General features: G+C 47.3%; 1 protein-coding gene and 1 long non-coding RNA gene across 7 annotated transcripts in view; one reads left to right on the top strand and one right to left on the bottom strand.

Moving 5' to 3' along the window:
* The window catches only part of LOC128843261 (uncharacterized), a 36,294-nt gene extending 24,569 nt beyond the window's left edge, over positions 1–11,725 (top strand). For both annotated transcript variants that reach the window (XR_008446213.1, XR_008446214.1), the window contains 3 exons: positions 2,542–2,638; positions 3,848–3,973; positions 11,422–11,725. This is a non-coding gene — a long non-coding RNA (uncharacterized LOC128843261). The remainder of the gene's footprint in view (positions 1–2,541; positions 2,639–3,847; positions 3,974–11,421) is intronic.
* STAG1 (stromal antigen 1) overlaps positions 1–13,491 on the bottom strand; it is a 391,372-nt gene that overhangs the window by 3,002 nt on the left and 374,879 nt on the right. For all 5 annotated transcript variants that reach the window (XM_054039941.1, XM_054039940.1, XM_054039942.1 and 2 more), the window contains one exon: positions 1,064–1,178. In XM_054039941.1, the coding sequence (XP_053895916.1) occupies positions 1,064–1,178 (115 nt within the window). The remainder of the gene's footprint in view (positions 1–1,063; positions 1,179–13,491) is intronic.

Consider the following 13,491-nt stretch of genomic DNA (forward strand, 5'->3'; position numbering starts at 1 on the left):
GTCCAGCTTTGAAATTGGAGTGCAACTATAGTAAATAAATCAGACTTTTGAAAAAGCCCTCAATATAGTGTAGTCTGTGTTAGGGAATATTTGTTCCCTTTGGGCTATTCAAGTCAATGGGAGTTTTCAACTGACCTGAATGGGACCTGTATCAAACCCTTTGTCTCCTCTCTTATTGGATTACCCATTAAAAGGTGATTAAAAAAAAATACTTGCAGGATGCTATGAGTGCTAACAACAGCTGAGCCTTCTGAGACAGCAGAAGATCTCAGATGTGAATTGTTAGTGACATCCCTGCAGAAAAGCAGAGCTCTTAGGACTCAACCTTACAACACGTTGAGCGCTCAAAGTTAGACACCTAACTTCGAACACCCAAGATTGAAAATTTGACCTACGATTATTTAGGACGGATAGGATAAGAGGAGCTTGGCTGAGGTATGCAAAATGCTAAAGAGAGTACAGTGAAAACTGATCAGTCCTTCCTTTTCCCCATTTTGCATAATATGAATCAATCACATTCAAAATTAAAATAACAGTAAATTCGGAATCAATAAAAGAAAATACTAGGCAGTACATAGCCAGCCAGTACTGTGACAAGAGGTCACTGAGGCAAATGCAGTTACTGGATTTAAAAAAAGACCATTTGTACGACTGAGGCACTTGTACTGCTACTACTATGAATAATTAGCCACCCATCACAACAATACAAGGGAAATTATATCTCATGGTTTGGGGTATAAGCAGATCTCCTATTAGGAAAGAATGTTCTCACAACTGGCAAGATGTATTATGGTGAGTTTATTTTACCTTCTTCAAGCACCAGGTACTTTACTACCTAGAATAGCACATTACACTGGAAGGAGCTGTGGGTGAATAACAGTTCCTGCATTTCTACGATCAGGGGATCAGTGGGGTTGATGGCCCTCCAATCTCCTCCCTCAATCAGGTGCTCAAAAAACTGGAAGGCAGGCAGATGATTTTGGGAAGCTGTTTTTGTAGTTTCTTACCCTCTAACTATCCTTACCCATTTAAAACTTGTTAATAATACTCAGGCCTTACTGACCAGATCAATGACCATGGTGTCTTCAAATTCCTCATTCATATCCTCTAGCTGACCTCGTGAGGACATCATTACATCTTCAAAGATGGGCTCAGCATCATCCTCCATTAGACCCCGTCTGATTATTAAAGAGAAAAAACATTGTCAAGGCATTTAACACTTCCAAATATGGCTTTGTTTTCTCCTTTTTTTTTTTTTTTTTTTTTATTTATAACCAACCAGCCTTCCACGCTTTGGGCTGCACATTAATACTGTTGGCTGAAAACAAAAATAACCCATTAATCATGTTATCAACTGAATGAAGATCTCAGATGTCAAAATAACTTAACACCCTTAGAAAGACTAAGGTAAAAAGTCCTATATAAGTGCATTGCAAACATTTAAGAAGAGATTACTCACCTTCTGCAGTAACTGTGGTTCTTTGAGATGTGTGTCCCTCCATTTCAGGTGCACCTGCGCCTCTTAAGTCCTTGATTGAAGATTTTCAGTTAGCAGTGTCTGTTCGGCGCACACATGTGCCCTATGCCACCTCATGCTGAACACAGACTATATATACTGGCATGTGGGTGAATCACCCTCAGTTTCTTCTCCACCCAAATGTCCCATAGAGAACAGTCTAAACAGAGGGGAAGGAGGGTGGTAGTGGAGTACTCATTGGGGGACACATTTTGAAGAATTGCAGTTTCTGCACAAAGTGAGTAACCGCCTCTTCTTCAAGTAGTAGTATCCCTATGGGTGCTCTGCTTCAGATGACTTCTGAGCAATATCCCCAGAAGGAGCAAGGAGTTTAGGAAGTGAGTGCAGAACTGAAGATAGTATCAGATCTGGTGGCATGGATCAGGGTTGGTGTTTCAAAAATATATGTATTGAAGCTCATGTAGCCACCCTACATATTTCAGATTCTGAACATTCTTAAATAATGCTGTAGATGTTACGTGTGATCTGGTCCCATGTGCTATCACCTTTGGGAGGGATGAATGCCTGCAGCATCATGGCAAGTGAGAATACATTGAGATATCCATCTTGATAGTCTCTGAGGAGAGATCTAGACCCCTTGGATCTATCCGTGAAGGAGATGAAGAGCCTAAGTGACTTTCTAAATTGCTTGGTCCTATCTAAATAGAAAGCCAAAGCTTTTCTAACATCCAGGGTATGAAAATAGGATTCCTGCACAGAGTCACCAAGGCACCAATCTCCCCGACACTACCGGCTGACGTGATGGCTACTAAAAAGGCTGTCTTCATAGATAAAAGGAACAGATAAACTGATTGCCATTTGAACCTATGGCAGTCTCAAAATAGCAAGTTTAGATCCCAGGTTGCGGTGGAGTCCCTAATCTGGGTATAGAGATTCCCCAAGCTCTTAATAAACCTAGATACAGGGTGAGCAAAAATGGAGAATCCTTCTACTAGAGGATGAAAGCCTGATATTGTGGCCAGATGAACCTTAAACAAACTAACTGATAACCCTGATTTCTTCAGATCCAACAGGTAAATCCAGGATGACTGAAAGTATCTTCGACTCAGGCAGGAGGCAGTGAGGACAACATCAATGGAAGAATCTCTTCCATTTCTGCAGGTAAATGGCACGGGTTGACCTCTTTCTACTATTCAGTAACACCTGTTGTACTTCCATAGAGCAGGAGGATACTAACCCCATGAACCATGCCCTGAGGTGGAGAACCACTAGGTTGGAACGAAACACACAACTGGCATCCTTCGACAAGAGATGAGGAATGGTTGGAAGCCTGAATTATGGTTGGACACATAGGTGAAATAGGTAAAAGAATCAAGCTTGTTTCAGCCAGGCTGGCACTATTAGGATAACTTTGGCTCTGTCCTGTCTGATCCTGTTCATCAAGCTTAGTATCAGTGGCAATGGAGCAAACACATAGAACACTTTCTTCTAAGAAAGAAGAAAAGTATTTCCCAGGGATTGGTGGCCCACACCCACTCTTGAGCAGAAGAGAGGGCATTTCCTGTTTCTGGAGGTGGCCAAGAGATCCATCATCTTGGAATATGCTGTGGAGAACTTGGGTGTCTAGCTCCCCTTCGCAGTCCTGTGAGAAGTGCCTTCTGAGGACATTGGCTGTGGTGTTTTGAACACTTGGGAGGTAGACTGCTGAAATTTGGATCTGATAAGTTATGCACTAGTTCCATAGTTCCATAGCTTTGGCACAGAGGGAGAGGGATCTTGCTCCTCCCTGCTGTTAATATAGAATATGCAGGATACATTGTCCGTCATGACCCTGATTGATTCACCCTTGATGAGGGGTAAGAAATGAAGGCAAACCCTCCTGACAGCCCTGATCTTCTATAGATTGATGTGGAGACTGGTTTCCTGAGTTGTCCATCTGCCCTGAATTGTGAGGGCACTGAGGTAGGCTCCCCATTCCAGAAGTGATATGTCTGTTAAAGTCACTGATGGACCTCAGCGACAGAAAGAAACACCTGCACAGAGGCTGAGTTGATCCTTCCACCAGTCTAGGGACTGCTTCACTTGTAGAGGAACCATCACCTGTCTATACAAGGTGTCTATGAGCCAACCCTGGAAGCAGCAGAGGTGTAGCCTTGAGTGATTGATCACAAAGGTACAAGGTGCCTTGTGTCCCAGGAGCTCGACAGTTCCTTATTGTGGTCCAAGGGCTCCTTGAATTGCCTACACCAGACCTGACAAAGTTACAAATCTGTCTCAGGGAAGGTAGTGTCGGGCTGTTAATGAGGTTAAATGCACCCCTATAAACTCTATCTTCTGTACAGGGGTTAATAAGGATGTTTTTACATTAAGCTGCAGACCCAACTCCTGGAACAGAGCAAGGGCTGTCTGGGAGGAAGATAGCACTGCTTCACAAGAACAGCCCTTGAGTAGCCAGTTGTTGAGGTACAGGAAGACTAGGATCGCTTTTTGTTGGAGGTAAGCAGCCACTACCACCAAGAACTTTGAGAACAACCTTGGGGGCGAGGAAAGACCAAAAGAGAGCACTTGGTACGGTAAATGATTCTGGCCTATAGTGAAGTGTAGGTAATTACTGTGTGATGGGTGTATTATTGTACAAAAATAGGTATCTTGTAGTTCGAGGGTTGGTGACCAATCCCCTTTCACTAGTGAAAGAAAAGGAGGTTACTTAGCTGTAACTGGAGGTTCTTCAAGATATGTGGTCCCTATTTGTAATCCATTGAGTGTTATAAACATGTGCCATGAGTCCGGAGCTGGAGATTTTAAAAGCAGTAGGGTCTGCTGGTACGTGCACACACCCTTGCTCTGCCTTATGATTTTGTCTGAGGCAATAAAGAGCGGGGAGGACCAACCACATCCTCAGTTCCTTCTCCACTGCAAATGGAACAGATCCGCAGCAGAGGGGAAGGAGAGCGGGATTGAAATACAGATAGGGACCACACATCTTGAAGAACCTCCAGTTACATTTAAGTAACCACCTCTTCTTCTTTGAACTATGGTTCCTATTGTATTCCACTGAGGGTGATTAAAAGCAATACCTAGTTAGGACAAGGGTACGGGGAAGACGATGGAACTGTGGAACAGAGAAGAGCCATGCCAAATGAGGCATCCGTTGTAGTCTCATCCTAAGGTGTAATGGGAAGAGAAGGTAAGTACCGAACTCCATATGGCCCCCTACATATGTCTGTAAGTGGTACGTCATGAAGCACGGCTGTAGTTGTTGCTTGTGCCCTTGTGGAGTGGGTTCGTACCCCAAGGGGTGGAGACAGTCCTGACAAGTGATAGCAGAGTGTAATGTACCCCGAAGCCCACTTAGAGATCCTTTGAGTGGCGATCGCTTGCCCCTCAATCTTTTCCTCTTGAGCAATAAACCGTCTAGGGGACTTCCTGAATTATCTCGTCCTCTGCAAGTAGAAGGCCAGGATCCCGTGGACATTGAGGGAGAGAAGGTGCCATTCCTCCATTGAGGTATGAGGCTTCAGAAAGAAAGCAGGTAAGTGTATGGGATGGTTGAGATGAAAGCAGGATACAACCTTTGGCAGAAACTTGGGGTGCAAGCGCAGTGAAACCTTGTCCTTATGGAACATGGTAAGGGGGGGGTCTGCCATCATGGCCCCCTCTTCACCTACTCTTCTCACGGAAGTAACAGCTACCAGGAAGATGACCTTCATGGAAAGGAGAGACAGGGAGCAGGAGGCCATAGGTTCAAATGGTGATTTCATCAACACCACGAGGACAAGATTAATGTCCCACTGGGGAGCAATGGGTTGAATAGGTGGATAAATCCGTAGGAGGCCCTTCCAAAACCTGGTAGTTAAGGGGTGTGTAAAGACAGAGTGCCCGCCCCTCCATGGGGGTTGGTGGTGGTGGTGGTGGCGCAAGGCATCGATAGAGGCTATGTGCACCTTGATGGAGTTGAGCGTGAGTCCTGACGCCTTCAGAGACAGGAGGTAGTCCAGAATCAGAGGGACGTCTACATCCTCAAAGGCAAGACCCCTCTGCTGGGCCTATGAGGTGAAACGCTTCCACTTGGCCCTATAGGACCACCTCACTGACCCTTTTCTGCTACTCGAGAGGATGTCTTGTACCGCTCTAGTGAAGATGTCCACCCAAAAACCAAGCTCATAGGTAAAATGTCTGTTGATCAGGATATCTGATCTTGCCACCATCATGTGTGAGGAGTTCCAGGGAAGCTGCCAATGGAAGTGGGGGATGCACTGAAATACAGTGAAGGAGGGGAACCCAGAACTGGCGAGGTCAGAATAGGGCAATCACAATGGCCGTTGTTCTCTCCTGGATCTTGTGTAGGACACACGGCAGGAGCAGTAGGGGAGGAAAGGCATAACTGATCTGTTCCAATCAGTGTATGACTAGGGCATCACCTTGGGAGAGGATGCCAACCCTTCCACCTCCACCCACAGCAGTACTGTGTGCATTTGCTGTTGGCGTGGGAGGTGTAGAGGTCTCTGGTCAGAGTCTCCCAGAGGTCGAAAATATATGCGACCATGGTGTTGTGGAGTTCCTATTCATGATTGGACACAAATTTCCTGCTGAGAGAGTCCACAATTATGTTTGGAGTCCTGGGAAGATATGCTGCTGACAACAGTATCTTGTGGGTAATGCACCAATCCCCAAAATGAACTGCTTCTGCCCAATGTGTTGGCGACCTCGTGCCCCGTTGTTTCTTGATGATGTAAATGGCGGTGGTGTTGTCTGACATGATGAGAACATGACAGGAGTGAATGGATAGGAGAAATACATGGCCCAAAGTTCTAGGACGTTGATGTGCATCCAGGATTCTTGAGCAGTCCAAGTCCCATGTCATGTTATTGCCCATGTGGATGCCCAATCCAGCAAGCGACGCATCAGTAATGAGCATCATGTTCAAAGAGAATGGAAGGAACGGTATCCTGGTGCAGAGCTGACCTGGGGAGGAGAGAACGTTGGGTGGTACTGTCTGTAGGAAGTCTACGGTATGGTGCGTGGAGAATAGGCCCTCTGGAGCCACAGCTGCAGGCAGTGAAAGCAAAGATGAGTGAAGGTCAAGAAGGGAAAAAAGCAAGCCCTGGCCAGAACAGAAGGAATGGAGACCACCTTGTCAATAAGCTCTTGGAGGATCTGGAATCTGTCCTCTGGTAGACAGGCGTGCGCGAAGACTGCATTGATGCAGGCCCCAATGAATTATAGGGACTGAGGGGGTACCAAAGTCAATTTTTCAATATTTATGCTCACCACCTAGGACGAGAGGAATACGAGCAGCACAGAGGTCGAGGCTTGAACCTCCCATTTGGATTGCACTGCTAGCAGCCAGTCATCGAGATAAGGGAATATAAGGACACCTTGATGCTAGAGGTGGGCTGCCACCACAGAGAAAACTTTGGTGAAGACCTGTGGACCAGTAGTGAGTCGAACAACAGAATCCTGTATTGGAAGTGTTAAGGGCCTGCCATGAATATCAAGAAACGTCTGTGGGTAGGATGGATATCTACATGAAAGTAAGCATCCTGCATATCGAGAGCCATAAACCAGATGTCTTTTTCTAGTGAAGATATGATGGCTGCTAGGGTGACCATACAAAACTTTGGCTTGCGTATGAAGTGGTTGAGACCACGGAGATCTAAGATCAGTCTCCACCTGCCCTTCTTCTTGGGAACCAGAAAATACATGGAATAGAACCCTGTGCTTTGATAGGTCACAGGCACTGGTTTTATTGCTCCCCTTTGGAGTATGGAGTCCACTTCTAAGGTGAGGATACTGTCATGAGAGTGGCTTCTGAGGCAGGGCTGGGGTGGGGGATGTGGATGAGGTAGCATAGAATCATAGAATATCAGGGTTGGAAGGGACCTCAAGAGGTCCTCTAGTCCAACCCCCTGCTCAAAGCAGGACCAATTCCCAACTAAATGTGGGAACTTGATCGTATAGCCACGTTGAATGACATCCAGGAACCACTTGTCCATTATTATCAAGCTCCAAGCTGATAAAAAGAGTGATAGATGCTCCCTGAAGGGGGTGGGTCGGGTGTATGGCATGAGGCAAGTTGGTTGGCAGCTCTCTAGATGCACTCAAAAATATTGCTTCTGCGAAGACTGAGTAGGAGATGCTGAAGGCTATGACGATGAACAGAGAGGATGGGGCATTGGATATACTGTCGTATGCAAGGAAGCTCATAGGGCTGCTGATGGAAGAATTGAGGAATTCTGAAACGCTGCGTCAGTGGCAGGCGGTAGAACTTGCGCTTGGGTGCCGGTATGTAGATACCCAGCGATTGAAGAGTGGCTCTGGAATCCTTGCGGGAGTGGAGAGAATCGTCTGTCTTCTGATTGAAGAGAGGAGATTAATTGAAAGGGAGGTCCTCTATGGTGTTCTATATTTTCCTTGACAAACAAGAATGTAGTCACAATTTCCTCCTCGTGACAATTCCCTTAGCCATCTTGCACGAAGAAGTGTCTGCTGAGTCCACTGCAGCCTGGAGTGTCATCCTCAGGATTTCCCTTCCACTAAGATAGTTGGGAAGCGGGCACAATCCTGCTGAAGAAGTTTTTCTGCAAAGTCCGTCAACTTGCTGTAAGGAAGGAAGTTGTATTTAGCTAATAGAACCAAGTAATTGGAGATTCGAAATAGAAGGCTGGCAGAGAAGACGACCTTGCGACCCAGAAGGTCTAGTTGTTTGCCCTCCTTGTCCGCCGAGGTGGAGTGTGGGTGCTATTGCTGGGCCTGCTCTGACACCACCTATATCAGGGGTGGGCAAACTTTTTGGGCAGGGGGTAGGGGTGGGGTAGGGGGTGTGGTGTGCAGGAAGGGGGTCAGGGCAAGGGATTGGGGCAGAGGAGGGGTGCAGTGTGTATGAGGGGGCTCAGGGAAGGGGGTTGGGGTGCAGGAGGGGTGTACGAAGGGACTCAGGGCGAGGAGTTGGGGTGCAGGAGGGGTGCGAGATGCAGGCAGGGTGCTTAGGGCAGGGAGTTGGGGGGTGGGGTGCAGGAGGGGTTCGAGCTCTGGCCCGGCGCCACTTACCTAAAGCGGCTCTGGGGTGGCCCCGGCCTTGTGCCGCTCCAGGAAGCACTGCGGCCCCTGGGGGTAGGGGGCGGAGGGCTCTGCATGCTCTGCCCTTGCCACGCCTCCAGGTACCTCCCCTGAAGCTCCCATTGGCCAGGGTTCCCCATTTCCGGCCAATGGGAGCTGCGGGGGTGGTGCCTGGAGGCAAGGGCAACGCACGTGGAGCCCTCTGCCCCTGTCATAACTATAAAGGGAAGGGTAATAGCTGTCCTGTGTACAGTAGTATAAATCCCTCCTGGCCAGAGACTCCAAAATCCTTTTCCCTGTAAAGGGTTAAGAAGCTCAGGTAACCTGGCTGGCATCTGACCTAAAGGACCAATAAGGGGACAAGATACTTTCAAATCTTGGGGGGGGAAGGCTTTTGTTTGTGTTCTTTGTTTTGGGAGTGTGTTCGTTCTCGGGACTGAGAGGGACCAGACATCAATCCAGGTCCTCCACATCTTTCTAAACAAGTCTCTCCTATTTCAAACTTGTAAGTAAATAGCCAGGCAAGGCGTGTTAGTTTTCCTTTGTTTTCTCAACTTGTAAATGTACCTTTTACTAGAGTGTTTATCTTTGTTTGCTGTACTTTGAACCTGAGACTAGAGGGGAGTCCTCTGAGCTCTTTAAGTTTGATTACCCTGTAAGGTTAATTTCCATACTGATTTTACAGAGATGATTTTTACCTTTTTCTTTAATTAAAAGCCTTCTTTTTAAGAACCTGATTGATTTTTCCTTGTTTTAAGATCCAAGGGGTTTGGATCTTGATTCACCAGGAGTTGGTGGGAGGAAGGAGGGGGGATGGTTAATTTCTCCCTGTTGTAGATCCCAGGGGGGGTTGGAACTGTATTCACCAGGAGTTGGTGGGAGGAAGGAGGGGGAATGGTTAATTTCTCCTTGTTTTAAGATCCAAGGGGTTTGGATTTGTATTCACCAGGGATTTGGTGAAGGTTTTTCAAGGTTTCCCAGGAAGGGAATCCATTGAAATGGTGGCAGCGGAACCAGAGCTAAGCTGGTAGTTAAGCTTAGAAGTTTTCATGCAGGCCCCTACATTTGTACCCTAAAGTTCAAAGTGGGGATCCAGCCTTGACAGCCCCCCACGCCCGAGGGCCACTTCTGAGAGCGGCACGGGGCCTGCGGCACCATGGCGGGTAATCCTGCGGGCCAGATCCAAAGCCCTGGGAGGCCAGATCCGGTCTGCGGGCCGTAGTTTGCCCACCCCTGGCCTATATGATGAGGCAATTGGGTGGGAGATGAGAGAACATAAACTCAGACCCCTTCGCAGGTACATAGTACCTCTTCTCTGCCCCCTTGAGGGTGGGTGTGCAAGTGGCCGGAGTATGCCAGACTGTCTGGGCTGGTTGCAGAATGGCATTGATTGGTAGAGCCACTCTGGTCGGTACCGAGGCATGCAAGGTGTCAAGCAGCTGGTGCTGTTTGTCCTGTATTTCCTCCAGTGGGATGTGGAGGTGTTCAGCCACTCTGCTTAAAAGGTCCTGGAACTGGCGGTAATAATCTGATGGTGAGGCGAGAGCCAATCCAAGGACATCCAAGGATTGGAAAGAGAAACTCTCTGGTTCCAGCGGTATCATTGGAGTTGGGCCAAGCGACTCATACTCCACCACCTAACCTGGATCTGACTGTGGCCTCATGGTGACCTCCAGGAGGTGCTTCTTGAGGTACAGATCAGCCTTCCCAGGTGGGGAAGGAGAGGCTTGGGAAGGAGAGGCAGATACTGCACCCGGATGCAATGTGGGCTTCTCCCAATCAGTAAAGGCAGTGTTGGTGCTCATCACTGATCAAGAACAAGCGAGGGCCAGAGGCGCAGATCTTGAACCCCAACATCTTTGGCATAATCCAATACCCAGATATGTGTGCTGGGGAGGGTGATGGGGAAAGCAGACCAGTAAACAGCACCCCAAAGTCTGTCAAAATCCTAAAAACTACTACTAACATTAAACTACTGCAAAAACAACAAAAATACTAACTATATACAAACATGTGTTTAGAAAGTGCATCACAAGAGACAAAAGAACAGCAGAGGCTCCAACTCGGGCCATGCGGCAGTAAGAAGGAACTGAGGGCCTAGTCGGTCCTCCCTGCTCTTTATCACTTCTGACCAAACTATGAGATGGAGCAAGGGTGCATGCGCGGACCAACAGACACTACTACTTTTAAAATCTCCAGCTTCAGACACATGGCGCCTGAGTATAACCCTCAGTGGAATACAATAGGGACCATCACTCAAAGAATTATAACTTCCAGAGTCACCATCTTGAACCTTTGAGACTTTATGAATATGTTTAGAAGTCTTAGCTCTAAGAGCGGTTCCCACCCTCTGTCCTTCTTTGGCACAAGGAAATACTTTGAGTAAAATCCCTTGCCCTTGTGAGGAGGAGAGATTGGCTCTATTGCTCCTAATTGAAGGAGAGAATTCATTTCTTGTCACATTAAAAGCTTGAGAGGGGGATTCTGAAGAGGGATGGGAAAGGGGGATGCAAGGTGGGGAGTGATATAAAATGCATGGTATGACCTGATGTTATGACCTCTATGACCCACTTGCCTGTAGTGATCCTCCCACAAGCATGTTGGAAATAGGCAAAGTTGGTCTTCCAAAGGGAGATAAGGGGGGGCGGGGCGGCAATGGGAGCAGCTGTAAAATCAGATTTGAGGGAGGATTCAAACTCTTGACCAAGCATCTAAACTGTTGCTTCAAAGATGACTAGGTGGTTGTGGAGGGTAGTTGGCAGCCCTCTTTCTATGAAATCTGTCTCTTTTCCTTGGCAGATTGGAAGCTCTATGGAATCCAGAAAACAGAGCAGGACACAATCTCTGGGAAGTCTGTGACTTACTAAACCTTTTCTTATTTGTAGGTGTATATATGCCCAGGGATTGTAAAGTAGCCCTAGAATCCTTCAGTGTGTGCAAGGACTCATCTATGGTCTCCAAGAAAAGTTTACAACCATGAAGGGGAGGTCCTCCAAAGTGTTCTGTACTTCTCTCTGAAACTCCAAGAGTTGGAGCCATGATGCCCCGCATATAAATCCACCATGGAGATGGACCTGGCAGCAGTGTCTGCCGCATGTAAGGATGCTTGAAGAGGAGTTCTGGCCAATAATTGGCCTTCAGAGATGATGGGCTGGAATTGCTCCCTATATTACAGTGGCAGATGTTCAATAAAAGCTGTGAATTTGTAAAATTATATTTGGCCACAACTGCCTGATAGTTTGTGATCTTGAATTGTAGGATTGCTGATGCATAGGACTTTCATCCAAAGAGATCCAGTCTTTTCTAGTCTTCGTCATATACAGTGGACTTAGAGAAGTGCTGCCTACCATGCTCATTTACCACATCCACCAATAGGGAGACAAGTGGAGGGTGGGAGAACAAAAAATCAGAATCCTTAAGGGGGACATAATACATCTTATCCACCTGTTTACACAAAGGCGGAACAGTGGCAGGTGTCTGCCGCACAGTCTCAGCTATATCTAGGAGTCCCTCACTGATAGGTAATGCCACTCTAGAGGGTGTTGCTGACTGCATGATATCCAACAGTTTGTGCTGTGAATCCTTGAACTCTTTGAGTAGAATTTGAAGAGAGTCAGCTACCCGCTTTATGAAATCTTAAAATTGCTGAAAATCATCAGCCATGGATGATGGTGGAGGCAACTGGTTCAACTGAAGAGGATGAAATAGGTGTTTGAGTGGTGGTCTCCTTATGTGCCCTGGCTTCTTGTTTCTCAAACGTCTCCTCCTGTGGCGTTGAGGGGGCTGGTTGGGGAGGAGAAGGTTGTATAATTCTGGCCTCCCTATAAGATGGTACTGGTGGTCAGGCCAATTGTTTCCAATAAGCAGCCCCAGGATCCAAGTATGGCCCAGGCGAGACTCATGTGGAAGTGGGGATGGCATACAGGGTTGGTTCTACCACGCTTGATAATGATCTTCCCTGTGACTGTCAGAGAGTAGGTTCCTGAAGGGATATGCTGGAGAACCCTGAACAGAAATAGAGGAGACTGACTGGAAGTCTCCTTCATCCTCCTCCATCTCATCCAATGGAAGAGCACTCACATAAAGTGGTGCAGAGTCCTACATTACCAGAGGAAGGTGGTCAGGAGATCGAGATCTTGGTACTGAGAGAGGCTGGGTACCCATTAAGAGGAGCGACTTTGGTTCATCCATTATAGAGAGATACTTTGTATAACTGAATGTTTGTGGTACCGAGTAGGGGATCACTACCGATACAGTAGCTGAGCACACAGTTGCTGAAGTTGACAGTACCATTGATGGTGAGTGTACTGAAGTAGATGCTGATGGTGTCTGGCACCGATGCTTGCTTGGTGACAAATACATAGGTACCAACAGCTGGTCTGAGCTTGATGGTGCCAGTCCAGTATGTTTTCCCTCCTTGCTGGTAGAGGGTACCGAGGTCCTATGGGAGCCATGTCTCTCCTTTAAGCTTTGGGACTTCACCACCTCCTCAGTACCAGAGGAGGAGTCCTCCAACTCAATGGTACCAAGTCAAGAGGTTGAGGCTTTGGAGACTGTAAATCTCTCTGTAGAACTCTCCTGGGCTTTTTCAGAGCTGGCTCCTTAATGTGAGAGTCTGCATTCCTCTTTTTAAAAGTCTTCAATGAAGCCTCCAAAGTCTTCACCTTCTTAGGGGAAGCCTGTGCTGAGGTTGAAAGGGCACTGGATCAGTTGAGAGACAGGTATGCGGAGGGGTGTCTCCTGGCCTGACTCAGAAGCTGGCCTAAGGTAGTGTTCCATCATCAATAGTGAGAGTTTAATCTCCCTGTTCTTCTTTGCCCTGGACTTGAGGGCCAGGCAGAGGTTGCACTTCTTGGAGATGTGGGACTCCCCCAACAAACAGACACACTTAGAGTGGCTGTCCTTACAGGTATAACCTCTTGGCAGGAGAGGCAGCATTTGAAGCCTGGCGAGCC

The sequence above is a fragment of the Malaclemys terrapin genome, chromosome 9 (genome assembly GCF_027887155.1).
Source record: "Malaclemys terrapin pileata isolate rMalTer1 chromosome 9, rMalTer1.hap1, whole genome shotgun sequence".
Taxonomy (NCBI): Eukaryota; Metazoa; Chordata; order Testudines; family Emydidae; genus Malaclemys; species Malaclemys terrapin.